Source organism: Rhinolophus ferrumequinum, chromosome 18 (genome assembly GCF_004115265.2).
Source record: "Rhinolophus ferrumequinum isolate MPI-CBG mRhiFer1 chromosome 18, mRhiFer1_v1.p, whole genome shotgun sequence".
Classification (NCBI taxonomy): domain Eukaryota; kingdom Metazoa; phylum Chordata; class Mammalia; order Chiroptera; family Rhinolophidae; genus Rhinolophus; species Rhinolophus ferrumequinum.
In genome coordinates, this window is record NC_046301.1 from 15,456,015 (window position 1) to 15,482,346 (window position 26,332).

At 44.8% G+C, this 26,332-nt stretch overlaps 2 protein-coding genes across 4 annotated transcripts in view; one reads left to right on the top strand and one right to left on the bottom strand.

The window, feature by feature from the left end:
* The first annotated feature begins 25 nt into the window (after positions 1-25).
* On the top strand, positions 26-17,447 carry MGST2 (microsomal glutathione S-transferase 2). 2 transcript variants are annotated; one of them, XM_033135384.1, is made up of 5 exons: positions 37-213; positions 4,746-4,845; positions 13,514-13,584; positions 16,655-16,736; positions 17,212-17,447. In XM_033135384.1, exons 1-5 carry the CDS (start codon positions 156-158, stop codon positions 17,339-17,341), a joined length of 441 nt encoding a protein of 146 aa, XP_032991275.1. In that variant the 5' UTR covers positions 37-155; the 3' UTR covers positions 17,342-17,447. The 2 variants fall into 2 exon arrangements, with proteins under 2 accessions (XP_032991276.1, XP_032991275.1); XM_033135385.1 differs by lacking the exons at positions 13,514-13,584; positions 17,212-17,447 and having other exon boundaries at positions 26-213; positions 16,655-16,730.
* A 4,414-nt stretch (positions 17,448-21,861) lies between these two features.
* Positions 21,862-26,332, bottom strand: part of MAML3 (mastermind like transcriptional coactivator 3) — a 382,671-nt gene continuing 378,200 nt past the window's right edge. For both annotated transcript variants that reach the window (XM_033134281.1, XM_033134280.1), the window contains exon 5: positions 21,862-25,357. In XM_033134281.1, the coding sequence (XP_032990172.1) occupies positions 24,360-25,357 (998 nt within the window). In that variant the 3' untranslated portion in view covers positions 21,862-24,359. The remainder of the gene's footprint in view (positions 25,358-26,332) is intronic.

Consider the following 26,332-nt stretch of genomic DNA (forward strand, 5'->3'; position numbering starts at 1 on the left):
TCAGCCGCTTGAATCATCTTTTTTTTTTTTCTTTCCCTTCCCCTGCTTTGTTTACCTTTTAAGGAAGGTCAGCATTGCCAAGTTGAAAGTGCCTGTGTTATCTGCCTCTTGAGTTCTACAAATTGTTCTGTGAAGCAGAACGTTCCAAGTGGAAGATGGCTGGGAATTCAATCTTGCTGGCTGCTGTCTCTGTCCTCTCTGCCTGTCAGCAAAGTAAGAGTCCCGGGCAGTGTGTGTGTGTGTGTGTGTGTGTGTGTGTGTGTATGTATGTGGCAGAGGGAGGGAGGTCTGCTTTTGTGGTTTCATACTTCCTTGCTGGTGGCCCTGTGTGCTCCAAAGAGCATAGTCTGCTTAGGGCCATCAGTGCGGCTTTCCCTGGGACGGGCAGAGAGTGGGACCATTCCAGGGGTGAGATCTCCCCATGGGGGGACCTAAGACCTCTGAGCCCAGCCTTTCTGCATCATCAGTGGTTACCACAGCCCAATTCAAGCCCCTTAGCATTGTGGTAACCTGGGGCAAATGGCCTAAAAATATTAATTGTACCTGCTTGTAAACTCTGGCTGTGATTTCTTAAACCCTAATCTTTTAATTAATGCATTTTCTTAAACAAACTGCCTATGGCAGGTATGATTATCAGGTTAAAAAAAAATCTGCAGAAACATGAGCTTCAGATTAAGTAGTTAATTCTAAATTTTAAAGCACCTTCCCGCGAGGGTTATTCAATATCCCAACTGCCTGGTTAAATGAGGGCTTTTTCTCAACGGGGACCACATTTACTCAATTCATATTCTCTTACCTGCTAAATCGGGAAAAGGGTCTGAGTGAGCACTGGTGGGCAAGACTTCTTACCAAGTACACGTATTTATCTTTCCAAGTGTGCTTGTACCAGGAAACAGGGCAGGGCTGTGGGCTGTGCCCAGAACCCAGAAGCAGGAGGGCACCACCATTTAGGATAAAGTCCAGCCTGTACACGTGCTCAGTGTCTTGCCTAGCCAGTCTGTTTTGTGGATTTATCAAAATACTATAACTTAAGACCCACATTCTGTGGTCTGAGTCCCAATCTTTCCTGGAGTAGAGCAGGATGTTTATTACCGATTTAAGGAGCCCTGAGGTCGGAGGCAGTTGGCTGTGCTGATTCCTCATTCACACAGACCTACTCAGAGGCACTGCCAACCCACGTGTGCCCTCATCGCAGCACGGCAGGAGCACAGGAGAAGGTCCACAGATGACCCCAGGCGGACAGAGCCTCTGTCATTTGCACAGGAAGGCTACTGTGTGCTGGTGGGTGCAGGGGACAATGTGAACTGTAGCCAGAAGGTCTGGCAGCTGGGTGGCATGGGTGGGCGTGAGAAAGAGGAGAGGAGGCTGGGCCAATGGTGGTTGCTGGGGGACAGGAACTGTTTAATGATAGGTGAAAGAGAGATGAGAGACTGCTGTTTAGCTGGCATTAGGAACCAGAATTTGCTGCTTCTACAAAAGTCTGGTGTTAATGGAGGCAGGACAGCGTGTGCCATAGTAGAAGCAGCTCAGCTTTTGAAGACAAGCTTGTATCTTTCCATTCCAGCAACTTACCTTTTGGGTACCTCTGGCCAGCATATTGCATCCTTCAGTGTTCTTATCAGAAAGGGTTAAATAGGTCACTGGGTAAGAAACGCCCACCAGGGTACCAGGCCCAGGGTCAGACGTCAGTCCCATTCTCACTGCTTACCTACAGACAGGAGCTTCTGCAGGATTGACAGCTGTGGCTGGAGGGGAGGGGAGTTATGGTGGGGGGTGGTCTCCCCAGTGTACCTGTCCCTCTGGAGAAAGCTAGGGAGAGAGGAAAGACAGGCAAAGCAAAAGACTATTCTTAAGCCATGTTTAATCAACTCATAAGAAGGGAAACAAAGTTGAAGCTCTCCAGAAGAAGTGGTGAAATAGCCTTTCCACCCTCATCATGTCCCAATGGTAGCCACGTGTCTCTCAGGCCCCTGAGCTGAGAGGACAGAGATGGGCTTCCACCCCTGGGGGCTTCGCTGGCCCAACTGACTCCTCCTTCCTGGAGCTGGGTTGGCTGGGTATTCAAACACGCCTTCCTTTTGCTGAAGCACATTCCTCACTGCTGCAGCCGCTATAGACAGGGGCCAGCCAGGTGCAACGCACAGCCTAGAGGAAGACAGCACTTGCAAAGCTTTCACTTTCTTACAGCTTCATTCGGAAGCTCCAGGTTCTTGCACCATTGCTAATGTACAATCTACAGATGGAAATGAGAAGCCTCACCAAGGGGTTTCTCCAAGGCTGTGGAGTGAGTTGGAAGCAGGGTCCAGAGCAGACACGTCCAAATTCCCCCCTCAGCAGATGGATCTCCTTTTTGGCTCCAGCTGGGCCCATGAGTCACTGGTCTCATGGGTCCCAAATCTACGCTACCTTGAAAAGATTTAGCCCAGGGCTTGAAGTAGTTGGTGTTTGGTTCCGCACTTTTCTTATCTTCCCTCTACTCACTCAGGCTTTGGGGATGGACTGCAGTTTGAAGGAGAAGGACTCCAGCCCGAAGCATTTACACACTTTAGACATTCAGCTCCAGCTTTTAAATCCCAAACAGCAGTTTGTTTGTAGCACAGCGGAGTCAAGGGGAAGGAAAGTGGTGCAAGAGCCCTTACTAAACCAGGTTCAACATTTACCGATTTCTTGTCAGAGGGGAGAAGATAGCACCGTGTTTCAGGGCCATTTTAGGGACTAGATTTCCCCATGGGGACGTGGTGGGCCCTCTGAGCCCAGCTTTTCTGGAAGAAACCCATCACCCCTAATTCTGTAACACAGTGAGAGAATGAAACTACAAACTTGGTGTGGGAAAGGAAACTATTTTTAAAACATTAGCAAGTAGGAAATGGATATGGAAGTACTAAAACAAGTGGGACCAAAATAGTGTTGGGGACAACTGGTAAGGAACTGAAACTGGAAGAAACAATCTGATGGGGCATAAAAGACCCCAGAATTAACTATGGGGTAAATGGAGGAAGCTGAGGAATTGAGAACTACTGAACAAAGGAGAAAGTGTGGGTCTGAAACTGAAAGAGGTTCACAGAACGAATCGTAAGGTGCAGTGGGGTTTGATAATCTAGTGCACCTTCCATACAGCAAACAAAGCAGAACAAAGTCATACTCATTTCATAGTAGGGAAACCGAGTCGGGCACGGATCTGTCATTCCCAAGTTTTCTTATAAGCCTCCCTCTGGCCCTCCTCATCTCTAGGCAACCACTGATCTTTTTCATGTCCCTATAGATTCACTTGTAGTTTTGAGAATTTTGTATGAATGGAATTATCCAGTGGTAGTCTTTTATTTGGTCTTGCTTCTTTCATTCAGCCTAATTATTTTGAGATTCATCCATGTTGTTTCGTGTTAATAGTTCATTCCTTTTGTACGTATGTATACATACTGTTGAGTAGTATCCTATTGTATGTATGTATACATATACCACAGTTTGTTTATCCATTGACTTGTTGATAGACATCTGTGCTAGTCAGGGTTCTCCAGAGAAACAGAAGGACTGCACTATATGCACACACACACACACACACACACATTTATTTTAGAAATTGGTTCATGCAATTGTGGAGTCTGGCAAGTCTGAAATTTGCAGGGTGGCCTGGAAGTCTGGAAATTCCAGCAGGAGTCTTGAGTCTGAAGGCAGTGTGGAGGCAGAATTCCTTCCTCTTTGCAGACCTCATGCTTTTAAGGTCTTCAACTGATTGGATGAAGCCCACCCACGTTAAGGAGGGTAATCTGCTTTACTCAAAGGCGATTAATGTAAATGTAAATCACATCTAAAATTACCTTCACAGCAACATCTGGACTGGTGTTTGACCAAACAACTGAGTCCCATATCGTAGCCTATTTGACACCTAAAATTAACCATAACAGAGTTGTCTCTAAGTTTTGGCTATTACAAATAACATGCTGTGCACGTTTGTGTACAAGTCTTTGTATGGAGATATGCTTTCATTTCTCTTGGGGAAATACCTGGAGTAGCATGGCTGAATCATATAGTCTATCTATATCTAACTAAAAAATCTCTTCCAAATGGTTCTTTAAAGTGGTTGTACCATTTTACATCCCCACCAGCAGGTTATGAGAGTTCCAGTCGCTCTTACGTTCTCACCTGTCTTTTTTTTTTTTTTTTTAAGATTTTATTGGGGAAGGGGAACAGGACTTTATTGGGGGAACAGTGTGTACTTTCAGGACTTTTTCCAAGTCAAGTTGTTGTCCTTTCAATCTTAGTTGTGGAGGGCGCAGCTCAGCTCCAGGTCAGTTGCTGTTGTTAGTTGCAGGGGGCACAGCCCACCATCCTTTGCGGGAGTCCAACTGGCAACCTTGTGGTAGAGAGGACGCGTTCCAACTGACTGAGCCATCTGGGAGCTCAGCAGCAGCTCAGCTCTAAGTGCCGTGTTCAATTTTAGTTGCGGGGGCAGAGCCCACCATCCCTTGCAGGAGTGGAGGAATTGAACCAGCAACCTTGTGATTGAGAGCCCACTGGCCCATGTGGGAATCGAACCGTCAGCCTTCGGTGTTAGGAGCACAGAGCTCCAACCGCCTGAGCCACTAGGCTGGCCCCTGTCTGTCTTTTTTTAACTGGTATGAGCTGTCTTTTAAATTTCAGACATTTTGATAGGTATGTAGTGGTGTCTAATTGTGGTTTCAATTTGCATTTTACTAATTAATAATGATGTGGCATATTTTTAACATTAATTCCTTTTTTTCTTGCAGGTTATTTTGCTTTGCAGGTAGCAAGGGCAAGATTAAAATACAAAATTACACCCCCGGCAGTCTTTGGGTCACCAGAGTTCGAGAGAATATTTCGTGCCCAGTAAGTAATGCTTCTCCCACCCTCCAGGGATCCGGGCTGGCCACATATACACAATTCTGATTAGGAGGACAAGGTGCAGAGAAGAGATAACCACTCTTCATGGCCAAGACCACTTCTTATGATCCTTGATGCTTGAGGTACGCAGTGCATGGAGTCTCTACCCACCTACTGTACAGATTTAGGTAATATACAGATTCATTCTATTTACAAAATAGGCTGGGATCTTAGGAGGCCCCGCTCTACGACTCTCAGCACGGCAGTTGGGTCAAAGAGCCCCCTGAGAGTTCAGTAGCCTCAAGTTGTATTAGTTACACCATCAATTTTCACTTTTCTGTCTTTATTTTCTCCTCTCCTCTTCAAAACAGAGGGGGGTTAGTATTACCCTCTGCCCACGAACCATTTCCTCAAATCAGAAACACGCAAGAATGAGAAAGCTTTTATTAAACATATACTCGTCATGCTGTTGGTCATCTGGTTCTCCTTGCCTTTTCAGACCCACACAGAATGTTCCACCATAAGCATCATGAATTTGCCTGCTGTAAGACACTTGGGCTCCCTTTGTATTTCATGCCCCAAACTAAGTGCTTTTAAAAACATGGCACCTATCACCATTTATACTACGTCGCTCGGTTGTTTTGTTAATACTTCAGGATTTTTCATCTATGTTCACGAGGGAGGTTGGCCTCTCATTTTCCTTTTTGTGTGGTCCTTGTCTCATTTTGATATCAAGCTTATACTAGTCTTACAGAACAAGTTAGAGAATTATTTTCTCAGAGAATTTTAATAAGATTGGAAGAGTGTACCAATAAGTACCTCAGTAAGTTGTTAGAATGTGTGCGTAGAATGATGAGGACCTGATGTGTTCCTTGTGGAAACATTTTAAACTATGGGATTTAAGTTTTTTTAATGACAATTGGACTATTCAGGCTTTTTATTAAGTCTTGAGTGACTTTGGGCAAGTTCTGACCCTTGGGTTCTGACAACGTTGGTCTCTTGTCCATCTATTTGTTCCAAGGAGGCCAGCACAGACTATTTCCTCGGCTTGAAAAGGTGAGACGAACACCACTGGTAGTAGAAGAGATCCTTTGAATAGGTGCATAGACATGATAATTTAAAAAAAGTTTATCATGGTAAGAATATGTAACCCTCTTAATTTTTTAAAAGTACATATTGTCAACTAGAGGTACAATGTTGTACAGCGATCTCTAGAGCTTGTTCCTCTTACTTGACTGAAACTTTACACCCAAGGTATGATTTTAGATAACATTGAACCACATAATGGGAAAGCCATTTTCATTTCAATTGTCTTTGAATATTTATGGTTATGCCAGTGGGAAGGACTGGTTTGGTGCCAGTCTGTCCCACCTTCCAAAATCAATATTTACTTTCATCAGAGTAATTCATGTACTTGTATGTAGTCAGACCCTTCAGCAATTGGTAGAATTTGGCAACTTCTTGTTTTCATGGGATTTATTTTTACATTTATCCTTTATTTAGAAAGTGATACTCTTTTTCCACTTGTGGTGATGTAAAATTTCATTTTCCCTAATTTGTTTAAGTAAAAAAATTGTTTTGATTTATAGTAAGTGGTGTATAGAGAGGTTAAAATTTTGACCATGATCTATTAATGCTTGAAGTTTGGGAGATACTGCACTATTTATAAAAATCCCCCACATCTTCCCACTTTGTCTCTCATCATCTGAGAACTTCCTGTTGGGGAATTGTTGCGCTTCCAGCAGGCTAAATCCTCGGATCACCTCTGGTTCTATGCTCATTCACATAGCTTCCACAAATTCGATTTTCTTCCAAGTTATTTCTCTCTTTCCTTCCTCTTCTATATCTGGACTCTTTGTCCCAGGAATAAAGCTAGACACCATTTCCAAGTATGTCTCTTAAATTGCTGTTTATAAAATAGCATACAAACCCAATTTCCTTGTTAGAAGTGTTTTGTTTGATTAATCACGGCAGAACAGAGAGGGGTTAAAAAATAATAGCTCATAGTTGGGGTGGCATTTGGAGCCATAAAATAGCTGTAAGAGCACAGTCGTAGTTGTTCTGGGTTCTCCCTGAAGAATGAATGGGGATGGCCCTACTCCCTTCCCTGAATTTCTTCTTAGAGAGTCCACAACACTAGCCCAGTTCTTGCCTTAGATTTTAAGTTTAGAATTAGTCTGGCCAAATCAGATTAGATTCATTGCTAGTGAAGTCATTTCGACTTTATCTGAGGTAGTTAGGACAGGATCCTCTGGGATAACCAGTACATTCCAAAGCCTACTTGGCTACCTCTTCCGGTCTTCACAGGTACGTCCGCTTGAGCTCTGCCAGGTCCTGAGAGGGAATGCACTTTCCCCTCTGGCTCTCCTGGACCAGAGCCCTGAGTCCCTGCAGCCTCCTTCCAGCCTTGGCTGTAACGGAAATTGCTGCCATTTCCCTACCCCTTTCTCCTGCTGCTTTGCCCAAAGCATAGCCAAGCGGCCTGATGTTATGACAAGTTCTGTCTTTAAGTGGAACCTGGCATCTCATAGCAATCACTGCAGGTCCCTCTGACCACACTGATGTACCTGTTTCCTGTCTGAGGGTCGCCTCAGGTTGGATGTTTATTTGCCAAACTGAGATGCTTATTATGGAGCTTACCTTACCCAAACTACCAGTGCCAGGACCCCTTCTCCAGAGACCTCATTCAATCCCTCTTCCCTTCCTACAGGGAAGGTCTTAGAGGTGACTGTCTCTAGAGTTTTGCAGTCTTTTGTCAGAACGCATGCTTTTTTTTTTTTTTTAATTACAAAAATAGCAACTATAATTTCACCAAGGGCCATTCTTGCATGTTATTGCTCAGCTTAAAAACTTCTATCGAGGGGCCGGCCCAGTGGCTCAGGCAGTTGGAGCTCCGTGCTCCTAACTCCGAAAGCTGCCAGTTCGATTCCCACATCGGCCAGTGTCCTCTCAACCACAAAGGTTGCCAGTTCAATTCCTCGACTCCCTCAAGGGATGGTGGGCTGCACCCCCTGCAACTAGCAACACAACTGGACCTGGAGCTGAGCTGTGCCCTCCACAATTAAGATTGAAAGGACATCAACTTGACTTGGAAAAAAGTCCTGGAAGTACACACTGTTCCCCAATAAAGTCTTGTTCCCCTTCCCCAATAAAATCTTTAAAAAACAAAACAAAACAAAACAACAAAAAAACTACTTCTATCTAGTCTAATTCAAGCATCTTCATCCTTTCAGATTAAAGGCTTTTATAAATCTAAAAAGTAGATCCATGTCATAAACTGATCTTGTTGCAATTTAAATACATTTCCTCTGATTCTATTCTCACTGGAAGAGAAGAATAGCTGCTGACCTCACCCTCTGGAGGATCGTTATTACGTGTCTTGTATCTTCTGTATTTTGAGGCTAGGTAGCGCTAATTCTTTAGCTTTGTTTTTCAATCATTAAACATTTTTTGGTTATCTTTGGACTAAAATTTTTCATAGGATTTCTAAACTTGGAGCCTAGAGGTATATGTGATATTGTAACAATGGTTTCATGGTTCTGGATAAGACAGAGGAATTGCCTCCTACTTAGTTCTTGTGAATGCTTTCCTGTTTGCTTAATGTTGATGTATTCAGTTCCTGTTCCAGAATTCACCTGCCACAAGTACACCCAATCATCATGAATTTGAGCACTCGTTAGCAATATTACAAAGACAGTGCTTTTCAAATATTCTGCAACACTAGGATTATAGAAATGTGGGTCACCTGCTTTTGTAGTAAGTACAGAAAAGTTAAATAAAAGTGAGACAATAAACACACCTGCATTTTTCTTACAAGTGTATCCATCTTAGAGATTAACTGAAAGCACAAGATGAACTTATCCACTCAGTTATGCAGGGCTGGGATCTCCAAGATGAGAGAGTGACTCTAAATGATGAGTTCTTCCAACTCTAGCATCCTGCTCCACAAACCACCTGTTTTAGCCAGCTCAGGCTCCTGTAACAAAATACCACAGATTGGGTAGTTTCAACAACAGACATTTGTTTTCTCATAGTTCTGGAGGCTGCAAGTCTGGGATCAAGGTTCTGGCTGATTCGATTTCTGGGGAGAGCTCTCTTTTCTTGGCTTGCTGTCCTCACGTGGCCTTTCCTCTCTGCATGTGTGCGTGGGGTGGCGGGGAGAGTGAGTGGTGGGTGTCAGAGAGCCACCTGCTGTTTCTTCTTATGTGACACCAATCCAATTGGATCAGGGCCCCACCCTTCTGTCCTCCTTTAACCTTAATTACTTCCTTACTCCAAATAGAGCCACTTCAGGTGTTAGGACTTCTGCATATGAATTACAGGGGGGACAAACTTTCAGTTAGTGCCGTTACCAAATAGCTTCTGTCACACAAGCTGGGTGATTCTCAGGTCGTGAGCGGACGAAAGGTGGCTAGAATTTGGATGTGCTGCAAGCCTCACTCTCTCATCTGCTCACCCTCTTCCTCAGCAGTGCCACGGAAGAGTGTTGGGTAAAGTCATGCCCTCCTGCCACCAGCCATCCTCCCTCTGGTGTCTCCACACAAGGCTCACTTGACAAGGAGCCATTTAGGCAGTTACGAGTCTATAGAAAGATTAACTCCAGCAACCTTTCATCCCCAAGACTCTTCTGAGCATATTAACCTATTGCTCTGAACCCCAGTCAGTGTAATAATCCAAAAAGCTTTCCAGCGTCGAAAGCCAGCAGACTGAGGCTGGGTCATCTGCTAACAGGGCAAGCAGCTCACAGCGGCGTGCGGCCCACTGCCTCAGAACACAGAGTCACAAAACAAAAGGAGAAAAAAAGGCAAACAAACACTTGAGAGAGGAAAACCTCCCAAGAAGCAGTCGTCTTGACTGTTGTTTATTTTTTTAAAAGATGTCATATCATGAGCGTGGCACTAGAAATGTGCTATGGCTGAGCAGGTTGTCCCTTTGGGCAAATGGTTCAGATTTTCTATGAACAAGATTGTTATACACACAGTTTCCTGTTACACATTGGTTAGAAATCTGTGTATCAAATAGCAAAGATATTCGGAAATGTTTTAAGTCAGAGGTCTCCCAAGTGGTGTGTCCCCTGAGGGGGGTGCACTAAGTGAACTGTTTGGGGAGGAGGAGGTGGTGAGGAAAACATTGGAGCTGCTACTTGTATTTATCCTTAAAATGTCATCCTTTAATTTCTATTTTGTGTATGTTTTATAATGTGTACGGTATTCTTTTCCAGTCAATTGTATTAGCTGTGTTAATAGATCAACCTGATATTCCCAGTGGTTTAGCACAAGGAGAGTTTATATCTTGCTCGTGTCAAGTTCAATATGGGTGTTCCTGGTTGGGAACAGGGTCATTTGGAGGCCTAGGCTCCTTCTGTCTGAGGGGTCTGTCCCCATTCAGGTCCTCAGAGTTGTCGCCATTCAGCCAGTGAGTGGGGGAATGGAGCTTGGCACACCAGCTACTTAACCATTTGGCTTAGAAGTGACACATTTCACTTTTGCTGGCTTTCCTTTGGCGAGAGGGAGCCCCACCCAAATCCAAGGTGGCTGGGGGTGTAGTAGGCTGGGCAACTACCGTATGGCACCGCCAGCTTCCCTCCATCTGTTGTCAGTGAGCACCTCTGCTACAGTAGGACATGTCTGTACTTTTATGAGGGTTGTATAACCATTAGGGCTATGCAATTAAACACATTTGGAGCCTAGTGTTTTAGGAACTGTCAGAACTGGGGCTGCCTGGTCACACATTGATTCTTTTTTCCAAAATAAGGTGAACTTTGCAGCATTTTGCAGAGACAGGTTCCAAATGGTACTTAGTTTGGGATTTCCCCCCATTACGCCCTCGGATCCAGGCGGGAATCTGCAGTAGTCTCATGTCCTGAATCCCACGGCCCAGGTTCCCTTGGAGTTGGGATGGACCATGATGGAGTCTCAACAGGCTCCGCCAGACCAGACTTTAGGATGACCAACTTGTTCCAGTTTGCCTGGGACTTCCTCGGTTTTGGTACTCCAAGTTCTGTGTCCCAGGAAACCTCTCAAATCCAGGAAAACCAGGACAATTTACTGGGGATAGTCCTGGTTTTAAAACTGAAAGTCCCATGTTCTGAAAACCTTCTCAGTCCAGGGCAAACCAAGATGGCAGGACACCCAACTGTCCTTCCAGCAAAGACTCTCTTTGTTATCACCCCTGTGTAGAATTTGAGGCCCATTGTGACATCTGCCTATAACAAAGGAGAATCTTCTCCCTAATCTTTTTATGGGAGCTTAAATATCAACAGAGCACAAGATTATTGTGCAAAGAGGCTCTATGAGCAAGCGGGGAGGCAGACTTGGTTTCCCTCGGTGTGGACTTGCAGGCAAGCGGGTGGTCCATCGGTGGTCACAAGCACCCATGCTCTCCCTTCCCCAGGGGGGAAAATCAACACAGCTGCTGCCAGCTGTTTTCTGTCCCATTTGAAGATTTTTCCTGAGGATCTCCTATAATAAGACGACAGAATATGTCTGCCTTCATGTCCAAAAGAGACCAATAATTATTCTCATTTTGGTGTTCATGTAAGGTAACTGTAATTAGTCACCAATAGGATGGTTAAGGAGAAATTTTCAGAGTTTGGTCCCCTTGAATTAAACAATGTCTGTTGACAGCTTACTGTGGATGCGTTGTCCTAGGACAGGCCGTGGCGGTAGAAGAATATGGTCACGTGCTGGAGGGGGTGGAAGAGGTCATAATAAGCAGGTAGAGTGGGACTCCAGGTATCTTAAGGCCTAGCTATACCAGGTGTTCTCAGCAGGCAGCAGCAGAGGAGATTGTCAGCAGTAGCAGGGCCCCAGGACTGGGGGTCAGAGAATCATTTTCAGTCTCTGAAAGATAATAGCAAGAAATGGACAAAGCCTCATTTCAGAGGGCCTGGGGCTTAAGGAAGGTCAACAGAAGAGGGACATGGAGAAAAGTACAGTGAGCCCAGCTGGAACATGAGGTCAAGGTGAGACCTGCATGACTAACTGCTTGTAGGAGACAAAGGGACACATCTCTTGGGGTGGAAAGCTGCAGATATGGTGCTAAACTGCCAAACGTTTTAGGCTTTGCCCCCCCGCCTCGAGCTTAGACGCCATTACTTGCTTGTATCTCAATGGCTTCTAACCACGCCTGCTCACCCAGCGCCCCCTTCCCCTATCTTCTCAGTTACTTCCCGGCGCCCCAGGGGATGTGTGCAACATCACAGCTCCTCCTGGCCAGCAGCTTAAGGGAGGGGCCATGCCACCACCCTGGTGAAATCCTCCCCAAAGCCTTGTAGGTCTCCTGGATGTGAGCCCCACTGGCTTTCAAAGCGAGGTGTTTCGGGGCCCCAGACCTCAGCTGGAAATCTTAAGAACTGGGGTACAGGATGTGTCCTCAGAAAGAAGCCGGGAGTTGAGGGTTCCCTCCAGAACGTACGGCGCTGTGCTGAGGGCGGTGTTTATGGCAAGAGGGTGCCTTAGCCTTTTATTATAACAATAAAACTGTGTGGGCATTTTCTGTCTCGCTTGATGTGTAGGAGTCACTCAGCTGGTTTCTGGATTTTTCAGAAGGAATTGCTCTGTGTGTAGCTATTCATTCCATGAGTCTGTGAGAGGAGAGAAGTACAGGAGCCTCCTATGTCACCATCTTAGTTGCCAAAACAAACAAACAAAACCCCTTATTTTTTCAATAAGAAAAAAAGACATCACCTATGGTCTTCAAGGACCAGTATCAACTATTTCTGGGCCAGTTGTCCATAATCTTAAGTGCTCAAACTTTAAAGCTCAAGGGCACGTGGGATCACTGATCGTCTTGTGTGCTATGACTCTTCCACCAGCATCCACTCAAGACCTCATTACAAATTACCTTCAAGTTCTTTCTGGTTGTGATATTGTCAGTAAAGAATTCAGCCAACTGAGCTAAGCTCACTGGGAGGTGTAGCACAGGAAGGAGGAGGAATATAATTCATCTTTCTTCCCTTTGCTAGGTGCAGATGCATTAATTATAGTTCCCAGAGAACTGTTCCCTTTTGCTTAAAATAGTATCAAATTTTCCATCCAAGTCTTCTATGAATAGAGGCAATGCGAGTTGACATTAGGACAGAGCTTTGGAACCTGGACATGACACAGTCTACCTTCGGTTCTCCACGAGGCTTCAGTCAGCTGGGGCTCTCAGGCCTTAGTTTGTCCTCTGTAAAATGGAAACGAAATATGCTCATTCCTTTACTTTAGGAGGTTTTAGGGAAATTATTTAAAGACCATTTTTTAAAAAAAAATGTGCTGAGTAACTCAAGCAGAAGGCAATGGATGTGAGGGAATTGGGCGGGGGAAGAAATCCACTTAATATGAGTTGAGTTATTTTCTGGGTTCTTTAGATAAGACACAGAATGATTTTAAGCTCACAATCATGACCATCGCAAGGCTTGACTTTTGGAAAAGAGCTATGATTCATTTCTATTCCCGGCAACTTGTATGTAAGAGAGTGATTCTTGGCCCTGCTCTGAGATTTAAACAATATTTGAGTCCCAACTCAAAAAAACCCTAATTTTATATCTAAGGATAATTTAAGCTCTTTATGTAAATTCTTAGATTATTTTTGTGAGAAGAGACCAGATATTTTACCTCCAGATGAAAGCTCAGTGCTTTGGAGTACAGTTTTCTTATAAAATAACCCATGTCTTTATTTTTTCCTGCAGACAAAATTGTGTGGAGTATTACCCCATATTCATGATTACATTGTGGATGGCTGGATGGTATTTCCACCAAGGTAATTTTAAAATGCAGTCAACTCTGTTCTAATGAGGTTTATGGTTCTCAGAACTATTAAGGAGCAGACAAGCAACCACACATCTATGGATCCTGGAAATTGTTTTAAACAAAACACGCAATGTCTGTGTGTATCAGAGTACTGTGCTACAGACAGGCTAACTTTGGCTTCATTCTCAATTAATTCAGTAATTGTTTTTAAAACTTGGAACAAACCGAATGTTGGGCACTCTAGAATGCAAAATGACATGAAATTTGTCTTCAGATCTGATTCTCTAAAATTCTAATTTATCTGCAGGAACAGAACACAGAATTAACAACTCACCCTAACTATTATAGCTTCTATTTATTGAGCACTTACTATGCAGCAGGCACTGCCTGGTATAAATCCTGTATAAATCCTGTACATGAGATATACATGTATTATCTCATGTAGAGGATTTATAAGATTAAAAACCTTCCTTTGAGGTAGGTTCTATAGTTAATTCCTGCTTTGCAGATAAAGACATTGAAGTAGAGAGAGGTTAAGTAATGTGTCCAACTTTTCATTCACCAATGTAGGAGAAAATTAGCTTCCAAGTACAGAGCAGGGTCTGCTAGTATTTGACCCAATAACCCATGTACCTTTTCTCAGTTTCCCAAGAATGTGGTGCTATTGTTTGTATATAGCAACTCTACACATGTACTCTTTTTAAAATTTTTGAATTACAGTTGACATTCAGTATTATTTTATATTAGTTTCAGGTGTACAGCATAGTGGTTAGATATTAATATAATTTATTAATTTTAGACTCATTGATCCCCCCAATGAGTCTAGTACCCACCTGGCATAATAACTATGCAGTTATTATCCTATTATTGACTATATTCCCTACGCTATACTTTATTTCCTCGTGACTGTTTTATAACTACCAATTTGTACTTCTTAATCCTTTCCTCCTTTTCATCCTACAAACATGTACTTTCTGTTTGACGGGTATCCTTGGTGAGCTGTGGGCTTTACCCAAACTCTGCCTGTCCCTTTCACAGGGGATCAGACCAGCACCAGCTACCTTAGTTAGAGAAATTTAATCCCTTTGGCTTTCTGATAACTCTGCTTGCCTCATTTGGGTTTGACCCTTGATGGCTAAGACTTAAATAAACTGAAATCCAGCTGCTTCCAAAGGCAGCCCTTCTTCTTGTAATTTTTACTATCAACTGAGGAATTTCAGATAAAATGTCCTTGAGAGAAACCCTTCTTAACTTTATTCCAACTCCTACTTTTGTCCCTTAAGGGCACGAATGAAGGCGGTCGTTCCTTGTCCGGCGAGACCACATTAACAACTAACAAGAAAAGTGCCGTTTGATGCTGCGGCTCAGCCTTTGCCATTCCACCCTTTGGATTTCACTGTGATGGGCCAACTGCCTGTCAGGAAAGGGTTTCTCCAGTAACTTCTTGTTGTAATTTTCTCTTCCTTCTTTCTCATCCAAAGTGAGCTGCCTACTCACTGCCCCTGAATAGATCTCACTGGCTTTATGGGAGTGATTCATTAGATGGGGATTTTCGAAACTGTGGCACGCTCAGAATCTCGCTCCTTCTTCGGGCGCCAGGTAACTATACCACCTCTTCTTCTCCAGCTCTGTGTTTGTCCCCCTCCTTCTCGTCCTTCAGGCCCCAACGCCAGTGTCATCCCGTCAGAGGGGCCTCCCGTCACCCCTTTCTAAAGGCGACCTCTTCCCGTTGCTGCTGTCCCTTCCCTCTTTATTTCCTTCACCGCACTTTCTAATCTATCATTTTCTTCTTATTTCTCTCTTTGTTTGTTGTCTGTCTTTGCTGATAAACTCCATAAAAGCTTGTTTCTATTTCACTGCTAACCCCAACCCTTAGAATAATACCTGGTATATAGTAGAAACTAAAGAGAAGATGTTTGTGACCTAATAACATGATGAATTTGATTCTATCCAGCCTATCAGAGTCCCACAGATAGACTCCAAGTGGTCCCTAATAATTTGCATCTGTGAGGTGCAGAGAAAGAGAGAGAGAGGGTTCCTCATGTAGCGAAGATAGTGATATTTTTCTTTGGACAGTATAGCAGAACATCGCACCACACTTTACATTTCTTTTGGGTAAATCTTGTTTTTAAAGAACTCCACAAATCTTGTGTACCAGTTGATGAGTTTTGACAAGTGGATATACCTGTGTGACCCAAGTTCCTATCAAGATACAGGACGTGACTACCAATCAGAACATTTCCTCATGCCTTTCCAGTCAACCACTTTCAGAGGCAAATACTGTCCTGATGTTTTACATCCTGGTTTAGTTTTTCCCTTCCTGAACTTTCCATAATTGGAATCATATGGTATGTCTTCTTGTAAAATGCTTCATTGACTCAGCAAAATGTGTCGGAGATTCACCATGTTGTTGCAAGTATCTGTTTGTTTTCATTGCTGAGTGATATTCCATTGTATGATTATCACAGTTTGGTTATCCGTTCTCCTGTTCATAGACTTCTGGGCTGTTTCCAGTTTTTGGCTATGGTGAATAAAACTGCAACGAACATTCTGTACAAGGCTTTTTATGGACATGTGCTTTCATTTCTCTTGGGTAAATACATAGGAATGGAATTGCTGGGCCAAAAGTATGTTTAGTTTTATAAGAAACTACCAGGACTTTTCCCAGACTGGCTGTATTATTTTGCATTCCCACCAACAATGTCTGAGGATTCCAATATCACCAACATTTGGTGTTGTCACTCTATTTAAATTCGAGCCATTCTGGTGGGCGTGCAATGGTATCATCTCATTGTGGTTTTAAATCACCGTTTGCTGATATTGAATGATGTGGAATAATGTGGAAAATTGTTTCATGTGTTCATTGCTACATTTACATCTTCCTATATGAGTCGTCTATTCATTTTGCCCACTTAAAAAATTGAGTTGTTTTTTTGTCACTGTTGCACCGTCGGAGTTCTCTATATATCCTGGACAGGTCTTTTGTCAGATGTGTGTTTTGTGAGCATTTTCCCAGTTTTCACACCACATTTTTAGAGATTGCCATTAAATTCTGTATCTTTTCTATTTTGTCTCTATAGTTTTTGCTGCTTGTCTGGGTCTGGTGTATATATATGCCCGTCACCAGTTCTTCTGGGGATATTCGGAAGCTGCTAAAAAAAGGTAAGGAGAACCCAAGAATTGGCTGTTTAGGAAAAAAGTAGCAGGATGGAGTCTGAATTCTTGCCTGTTCTGAGAGTATTAACAGCACTGATGGCTGTGATGGGAAAAGTGATCTCTGGTGCCTGAGGCCAAGTCTCACCAGCTCACACAAAACTAGGCGTGAGACAGGAAAAGGCAAGGATAAAGGGCGCTCTTTGGTCGCTGCACTTTATAAACTGTTGCAAAAATGTTGCACTATCTCCAAAAAGTTACTAAGGAAATCATCTTGCCCAGCCTTAATAATCCTTTGAATGTTCAAAGGAACCAATTAACTCTGTGGCTGGCATCCGCTTTAATTTATGTGACGAATCAAAATCTTCAAATGGCAGAACCATGGAAATTCTGGGTAGTGTCAACTGTCAGTGGGCTACCCCAGGGCGTCCCAGCTTCCTCACTGTATAGCCTTTTACCAGTCTCTCCCTCATCCGCCCTGCAGGATCACTGGGTTCCGGCTGAGTCTGGGGATTTTGGCCTTGTTGACCATCCTAGGCACCCTGGGGATTGCAAACAGCTTTCTGGATGAATACCTGGACCTCAACGTTGCCAAGAAACTGAGGCACTTCTAACTTTCCCCCTCCCTTTGCTCCAATGTTTGCAGACAATGTTGCCACTCTGAAGGTTAGCTATATGGTATCACCTGTTCAATTAAACAATAAAAGTCTGTAATTTGTTTTTCTTGAAACTGTTTTGTAGAAACACACACTTTAGAGAATACATTTCCTGTCTGTTTAAGAGCTGAGGGGATGTATTCGTCTCATCAGTGAAAGCCTGCTGAGCCCTGGTTTTAGAAGGGCTTGCTGAAGTCGTGACTGCTCCTGGGGAAGCAGGCAGCCTGGCCCATATGTGGCTTTCTGTGGACCACTGCCATCATCCGCTTCTGAGACGGCTTCTCTCTTGATGGAAAGTTCCAGATAGATGCTGATAAGGCAGCCGAGCCCACCGCCTTGGTGGCAGGAAACCAACAGAAGGGGCTGCACGTGGGGGACGTCAGGCAAACACACAGAGTAAGTAGCCAGGGAAGAGTCAGCAACGAATAGCATAAAATAAATTCAGCTGTGAACTGGACTTTATAGAGAAAAAAGGAAAAAGAAAGCAAAGGCATATCGTTTTAAGGAACCACGCAGGGGCCTCTGCTCAGTGAATGTTCTTGCCCCTGGCAGGGGAAGGAGGTTCACAGTCAGGGCTGCAGGACAGGGCTGCGTCCTGATGCGCCCCCTGAGTCGTGGGGCTTGGGGCCCGTGGCTGTTGGGAACCTATGTCAGTCACTGGCTGGCACAGCTGCACACGACCTTTCTTCACTTTCTTCATCTGTAAAATAGGAATGAGTCCACCTCATGGTACTCAGGGACACTAGGAAAATGGAATGATGAGCATATACAACCCATGCTAACATGCAGAAAAGAGCTCTCTGTTAATCTTTCCAAAGAAAGTTGGCCAGTCTTGAATCTGATGTGGGCATCTTCAAGAAGCTGTTGAATAAGACTTCTCTTTTTTTGTGTGAGTACAAAGGAAGTTACAAAGACTATAAACAATAGCAAAAGAAATCAAGGCATTTAAATACCAGCATTCCCAGAATAGGAGGAGAGAAACATGACAGCCTCATGCATCCCAAGTACCAGTACTAAATATCCAAAAGTACGCTGAGAACGTATTGGTCTGGAAGTGGGGATATCTGGATACAAGACCGGTTCACGCCCCCTTTGGCTGTCAGACCTCGGACAAGGCACCTCATTAGAGGTGGTGATTCAGCCAAGTGGTGAAGGCTCCAAAGCCAGGTGACTCCAGTCCTGCTCTACCCTTTGCTGTCTGTGTTCCCGCTGTGCTTTGTAGCTCCTGCCTCAGTGTTCTCTCAGGTACAATGGGGCCAATATTCTAAAATGCTATGATTTTGTGGTCTTTTAACTTTTTAGTATTCTGATCAGTCCTGGTGACTTGTATTGTGACATTTTCATTGTTTTATACACTGAAGACAAGCAAGAGAGAGTGCACAGTTTTGACCCTAAAGCACAATTACTGCATAATCACATCCTCTGGAAGTGGGATAAAAACACAGCTCTCTCTCCAAAATGTTACGCTTGAGGATTTTTAAACAATTTCTCTTTTGCCTCTAAACTGGAACATTTTATAGATGTAAACTATAAACACATACACACTCACAGTTTGGTTAAATTACATGTGGAAAAAGATGGGCACACTGGGATAGCAGAGATTTGTGACTTTAAACATCTGAACTATAGAATTTATTTCCTTTGTTCTAAATTCTATTGTCACCAAGGCAACCTCTTGATCATTTTAATTCCTACAAATTTGGCTACAGAAAGCCAACAGGCTGGCTGGAGAGACGTGAATTACTGATCACTTTCACAGTTACATATATATTTTTTGTATATTTTGTAAACTGATTTTATTTTTTAGAAATCAGATTCCTTGCCTCAAAGAGTCAATGTTCTGAAAAGGGATGGAGAAGAACTTTTCTGCATTCAAAGAGTCTTCAGAGGCATAAAAACCAAATGGCAATGTGGAATCCTCAATCAAATCCTGGTTAGAACAAAGCGGCTGTGGAGGACAGCGGAGACAATTTGAATATGGAGTGAGAACTAGATGGTATTAGGGAATTAATGTTCACTACGTGGGATGCAGTAATGGAGGTGTGGCTACGGGATAGAAGGCCCTAATTCTTTGCAGCTGCAGGCTGACAGGTGGTGGGGTGACATGGCTGCAGTATGTATCACTTTGAAAAGCTTCCACAAAATATGTATGTGAAGCACATATGGCAAACTGTTAAGAATTATGAATCGAGTCAGTGAGTGTTTATAGTTATTCATTGTACTATTTTTTCTATTTTTCTAATTGTTTGAAAATATTCATAAAATCATCTTCAGAACTACCAAGAACCTAATTTTTAGGTTTTAACTTCACTTAGATTTTCAGATCTTTTAAAATACCTCAGATCCCAAATATGCTGTACGCTTCATTTGGGATCTGTGGTATTCACACCATTCAGCATTACTCCTGGCCCAGCAGCTGTTGTGGACGTGGTCAGGACCTTAAGCCCCAAATGTGGAAACGCTGCCTGTTGCATGAAACGAGACAGGTGTTTGAGGTGGCTCGTCCAGAAGACATCAGCATGGAAATCTAATGTCCTTAGGATTTACAAAAGACAATAAAACGATAAAGGCCTGGTTGCACAAATAAGTAGTCCTCTCTCTCTGCAGATATTTTTCCTTTTGCAGGGCTGTAGGAGGGTAGGCTGTGGCCAATAAAGTCATTAATAAAGAAAACACAGTCTTCCTTAACTTTCTTTTTTTTTTCCACCCCCTTTTTCTTCCACTTCCCCCCGACGCTGGTTCACTCCGGTTCAAGTCATTAGTCATTAGCCGTTGTCTGTTGTCTAGTTGTGGACACAGCTAGCTCCCTGGCCCATGCTGGTATTATGAGCCTCGCACTGCTCACAGCCACTCATGGTAGCCCACGGCAGCCCACACTTGCTGCGGGCCACTCACACTTGCTGCAGGCCACTCACACCGGCCACGGAGGCACACAGTGGCCCACCATACACAGCAGAGCTGCCTGCAGCAGCCCAGCTCCAGGAAGAGCTATTGTTCACAATCTGTGCCGTAGAGGGCGCAGCTCACTGGCCCATGTGGGAATTGAACCGATGGCCTTCAGTGTTAGGAGCTGGAGGCTCCAACCACCTGAGCCACCCGGCCTGCCTGTTACTTTCAGCAACAAAATACACCTTTCTCACTGGGGCAGAAACCTACTGACTTCCTGGATAAATATGCTCTCCCTCCTTCCCTCACCACCCACTTACTGCACGGGATTTTAGAAAGGTCAATACGATTACATATAAGAGATCGTTTTAAAGGAGAAATGTATTTCATTCATAGGGCAGAACAAATTTTCGTATAAATAAAAATATGTGGTTTTAATTAATCGGGATAGGGAGGAGTACTCAACCCTTCCCAGAGCTTCATGTTTTTACTTCTATTGTCACCCTTACCACACCCCAGCCTGGATTCTGTTCATTTTTCGATCTAATCTTACCTGGTAGAGTACTAAGCCCCATATTACGGAGACAAAACCCAGTGTCACATGGTGTTATTTGCCAGCCAGTCTGGAACCACAGCTCACCATACGAAGGACTGGCCTCTTCTTCCACCCTCAAGTTCATGTGACTTTCATTAGATCCAAAACAAAGGTGATTTTTATTTTTGACTCCCCTAAAATAGAAAGCCTTAGGCCAGGTCTTCTACAAGTGGAGGGTGGAGTCACGCGTCTGAATGGTTGACGCAGGGCTCCCAGGGTGGGAAACAGAAAGTGCATGGGGGAGACAGGGAGAAGGCAAGAAGCCCAGCAAGGGGGTGATGGTAGGTAGTCCCAGCCTCTGCTTGATCCTGCAGGGGGAACTCTGGAGCATAGATCCCATATCAGGGTTTGTCCAGGAAGTTACCTAGCGGGGCTCTCACACTTCTACACCAGCACAGATGGAAACTTCTAAGCACTTTACCTCTGTGGGTGGGTGTAGGGTAAGCCAGGCCCTGGCCCAGGGCAGTCTTCCAAAGAGCTGAAGCTGGGCTGGTAAGATGGTGTGTGAGTGTGTGTGTGTGTGTGTGTGTGTGTACTGACACAGTGTACTACAGTGCAAGACTTTTTTGTCACCTTCCCCCAAATATATTCCTTGAGTTTTCACCCTTTCTTGTCTTAAATAAAAATTTTATTGTTAATTTTCCAAGTCCTCTGAATGAACCAGGTGGATTTGAATTATTACGGTAATGAATCTACAAACGGACTTCAGTACGTTCCTTTCAGAGTTGACTTCTCTTCACTTCCCTTTGCCACATCCCCCGGCGTGCAAATTTAGAATGTTTTAGTTGCTTGGTTGAATTAAAAAGGCTGTGAATGATTGATTGATCTCTACTGTTACATAAATGTTTAAATGATGGTATCAACATTTTGAGACAAGAACTGCAGTTACTCAGTTAAAACCCTGGCATAATACATCTGCTTAATTAAGGTTGGGGACCCAGTGACAAGCCAAAAATAAACTTTGGGTTGATTCAGATAACTTTTTATTATTTTTTTTTTTCTTTAAAAGTGGTATGTCAACATCACTTCATTTCTACATTTCAGAGCTCTGTACATTTCTTAACAGGAAATAAGCAATGCTCAATGTACAAAGTAAAAACAGAAAACTAGAAAAATCTGAATAAAATGGAGCAAGTTGCCATAGGTCATACAGTACAAATTAGTAATTAGATGTCATCTGAAGTGCAATACCACTGCTGTGATGATGAGTTAAGGAACAAAATAAAAATACTCTATTTTAAACAAACAGTATATATATATTTATATGTATATTTTTTACAGATAGTAGACCCAGTGATATCTGCAGTATTGTAAAAACTTATTTACAAATAACTTTTTTAGACATTACATATACATCAGCACCGTAGTAAAAACGAGAACAAAACCAAACCACCTTATTAAAATCTACCTCTCTATTTAGTTGGTCCCGGGACTGAGCATTCTGAGGAAGCTTTTCAAAGATAATGGAGCCCCGCCTCCATCAGCCGCCTCTAGCTTCTCATCATTGCTTATATATTTATTTCCTGTACCTTTCAGAAAAAGGTAATTATGTATTCCGTGTCTTCTTGTTGGCTTACTTTTTTTTTTTCTTTTTCTTTTTTTGGTTTTCATCTGTTTCCACTCAAGAGGTTCCCTGCTATCGCCTCTTCCCAGAGAGAGCATGGCCCCTGCCTGGGCTCTTGCCCACCTGGCCACCTCTGGCTTCATCCTGCCCCTTGCTGAGTAGATCCATAACCTTCGTACCTGGAGAGCAAGTCAAGTGTTTGCCTGCCTGCTGCCTCTCTACATCCTCTGCCCCCAGCTTTCCGTTTGAACCCCCTTCTCAGGACCTTCCCCGAGTGCAGCCGTTTCAGTTCTCCATGGTACCCAGCCTGGGCTCTGGTGTGGGGAGTTGCATGTGACTACACAGAAGGGGGCCAGCCTTTTGGACACAGAGGGAGGGGGCCCACGGCATTCTTACTCACTCAGGACAACAGCTATGCAACATGGCCTCCAAAACAGGACAGGTAAGTTCTTGTAAGTAAGAGACGAGGCTTACAATAGCGGAGGTTGTTGATCCCTCCTGACAGACTTCAGTCAGAGCAGATTTGAGTGAATTACAAAGAGAACAACTGTACAGGATTTTTGAAGTGGATTACTTTGCCCTTATGAAAGGGACCATATCTTCCTCCTTTTTAGCATAAAAAATGTGTAAGGTGGAGCAATTGATTTTTCAGGGCCTCATCTCTCAGGAGTTTAGATTGTTCTTTCCCGTGAGTAGGGATTAAGGGCAAGGCCACATTTACAGCATCATCGCTGGGATTTTCCCACAGGGAGCCCAGGCCGGCAACCTCCAGGCCGGTCCTCCGTGGGAATACCGGAAGTTATCAGGTGCCGCGCGAGGAACCCGCCATCGGATACCAAAGCAGCCCGCTCAGTTCCAGGCAGGGGCTGTTCATGTAGCTCTACACTTGGGAGAGGAGGACAACTCCAGTGTCGCCTCTGTATGTCCGGCATTGTCTCAGTTCTTCTCGCACTTATTTTGACTCTGCCCAGGCTCCCTAAAGACAAAGCTTCATTTGCGAGGAGAAGCAAGGGCGCTGGGGTGGACGCAAGGAGGGACAGGGCAGGGGCTGGGGAGAAAGGCGGCCACGCTGGCAGGCACACAGCATCCCCTGAGGTCTCCTCACCCTGTGGTACCCGAAGTAGATGGGAACTGCCGAAGTGTCACAAGAGTACTGGGCTCCCTGGAGGCTCCAGCCCAAGTACCGGGAGTGATGGCTATCACGGTGACCAGCAGAGGGCGCTGCCCTCAGGCCTGCAGGACGGACCTTCCTGCCAGCTAGCTCCCTTGGCTATCCTGGGGAGGCAGCCGACAGACAGCCTCTACCATTTCTGAGGGTCACCATAGGGCAGGAGACAGGCGGTAGGATCCTTCGTAGTCTCCCTGCAACATCTCACTGCGTGCCTGCCCTCCCTGTCCAGTCGCAGGTCTTGGGCCTGACATCTCTTTTCCTGCCAGAGCTCAGTGCATTTCTGATCTGTGCTCTTTGCCTGGGCACCCAGCAGTCTCTGTGGGGCTCTCTGTGGCCCGAGGCTCTGTCTCTTGTGTCTCCAAAGCTGCAGTGTCGGCACCTGTGCCAGGAGGGGCTGACAGATGCCTCACCTTGGGTAGCAGTCCGTCTCAGCTGGAGCAGCTTTCGCTGGGCCAGGTGACCATTAGAGAGTGCTGAACAGGAGGCCTCATCCGTCTTCCCCACCTGCCTCTGGTGTGTCTCCCTCTCTCACAGCAGGAACCTGCAGGCGTCTCCTCTTGACTGCTGTGTGAAAATCAGGTGAAATGAGGCCCAGCAGGGCTGTGGATTGGCACCTGAATCTTCCACTGTCAGCCAGCTGCAGTTTTGCTCAGTTTACGTGGGTCAAAAAAACAAAAAACAAGGATGGGTCCACATCCTGTTTCTTTTTCACGTTTTATGCGTTAACCACTAGAGTTGTGGCTCCTGGGTCCCCTCTGGACTAGGGGTTTCCAAACAATTCATCAAGCTCCTGCATCCATTCATCCCCTGGCCCGCCTTTGATGATGGAGTCCACGAGGTCGGCACTGTCTGAGAGGCCAGGGAAAGAGGCCCCAGCTGCTTCGCCACTGTATGTGTATGACATATCCTGAGGGAGGTTCCGCTCATAGGCTTGGCTCTGGCTGCTTGGAGCAAAGCCGCCACTGGGCATCTGCTGCTGTGCTGGGGGCTGGCTGAACGCTGGCATGCCCGGGACGCCCTGGCTTAGGCCAGACATGACCATCGGTCTGGCCTGGCTGGTCCCTTGCTGCCCCGGGAGTGGTGGCATCATCTGCCGACCCATGGCAGCAGGGTTGAGGGTTCTCACCGCGCCAGTGTTAGCGTCCACGACCTGGCTCAGTCCCTGTGGGAAGTGTTGCTTGCTCAGCCTCGGCTGGCCGGCTTGAAGTGGATAGCTGGCGCCGTTGTTGAATGAACCTAATTCTCCACTAGTCCTCCCAGGCATCCCCTGTAAGCTCCTCTGTTGCCAGCTCTGGGCTCCCTGCTGGACCGTTCCCATAATGCCCTGCAGCCTTGGAGGGCCTTGGGGCCTCGGCAAGGCCTGGCCTACCGGCCCTTTCATCTGCTGGTGCTGCTGGGTCATGGCTGAGTTCACCAGCATGCTCTGACCAAACCCACTCACTATCCCAGCCCCTTGCCCGGAGGCAGGTTGCCTCGGCCCCTGGGCTTGGTTGTGTGTGATGCTCATGCCACTTTGGTTTGGGTGCTGCAACATTTGGGTCATTCCTGTGCTCATGTTGTACATTCCTGGTTGGCTGGTAGGCGTGGTGCTGTAAGGGGCCAGTCCCATCTCTGATTGGGCAGTGGCTGTGGCCATTGTCCCTGGGTTCTGGGTGGGTCCCATTCCCATCATGCCTGTGTTCTGTGCCATCAACCGTGATGTCCGCATGCTCTGAAGGGCTGCTTGGTTTCTCACGGCTGCTATATCCTGCGGAGAACCTGCAGGGAGAGAAGGACATGCACCACTCACTCTTCTCGATAAGCAATGTATGGTAACAAAGTGTTGGAATTTTCTTTGAGAGTGACAAAATTCTTTTATATGAAAGGATCCACTCTGATAATAAATCCTTGATAAAAAACAGTTATTATTTTTTTGTTTATAACATATGCTGATTGTGAAAAATGTGGAAAACACTGAAAAGCACAAAGATGAAAATCAGTCAGTCAAATTCTCACCCTCCAGAGATGACCACTGAGAGCTACTATTTATATATAAATAGACGCGCGTGCGCACACACACACACACACACACAAATTGGGAGCATACTGTACACATGCTTGCTTTTGTAGTTGACTTTTTCACTTGACTACTCTGATTTTTGTTCACATTTCAGAAGCAGATTGTTTCTCACTCTTTTGATATGATGCCATCCTCGACCAATTAGGTACCATTTTTCTTGGCGGTGAGAGGGAAATTTGCCTTCTAGGCTAAATTAAGAAGAAACGGCAATTGCATATTCTATTTGTGAAGTGGAACATGGTTCAGTCGAGAATACTATCAGTAAAGACCATTAGACTGATTTCCCTTAAGACTTGAGTAGGATTTGAGAGGTTAAAGGCCATTGCGTCTGCTAAGAAGTATTTCGACAGATGCGACATTTTTTGGACCCACTCTGTCGATTTTCACATGCTCCAGATTCTCTGAATCATAACATGTCAGTGCAAACTGGCCAGCTTCCTGAGCTAGAAAAGGAAATTATCCTGCTACTTGCTCCTTGGCAATGAACTTACGGATCTCTCCAGCAAAGTCCAGTCCTTGAAATCGGCAATGACTATGTCTCTCAGCAGATTGCTAACACAGTTTTAATGATGCTGTTTAAAAGTTGGCCAGGGTATGAATGTGCCAAGTCACTCCACTCTAATTAGGCATCTGAGTGAGTCCTTCTTTCCATGTTCCCAGGAAATCTCCAAACC

Excerpts from the sequence above, each read along its gene's own strand:
- MGST2 (XM_033135384.1), top strand. The coding sequence starts at position 156 with ATGGCTGGGAATTCAATCTTGCTGGCTGCTGTCTCTGTCCTCTCTGCC. Across the intron at positions 214-4,745 it reads CCTCTCTGCCTGTCAGCAAA|GTTATTTTGCTTTGCAGGTA; the intron begins GTAAGAGTCCCG and ends TTTTTCTTGCAG. Across the intron at positions 16,737-17,211 it reads TCGGAAGCTGCTAAAAAAAG|GATCACTGGGTTCCGGCTGA; the intron begins GTAAGGAGAACC and ends TCCGCCCTGCAG.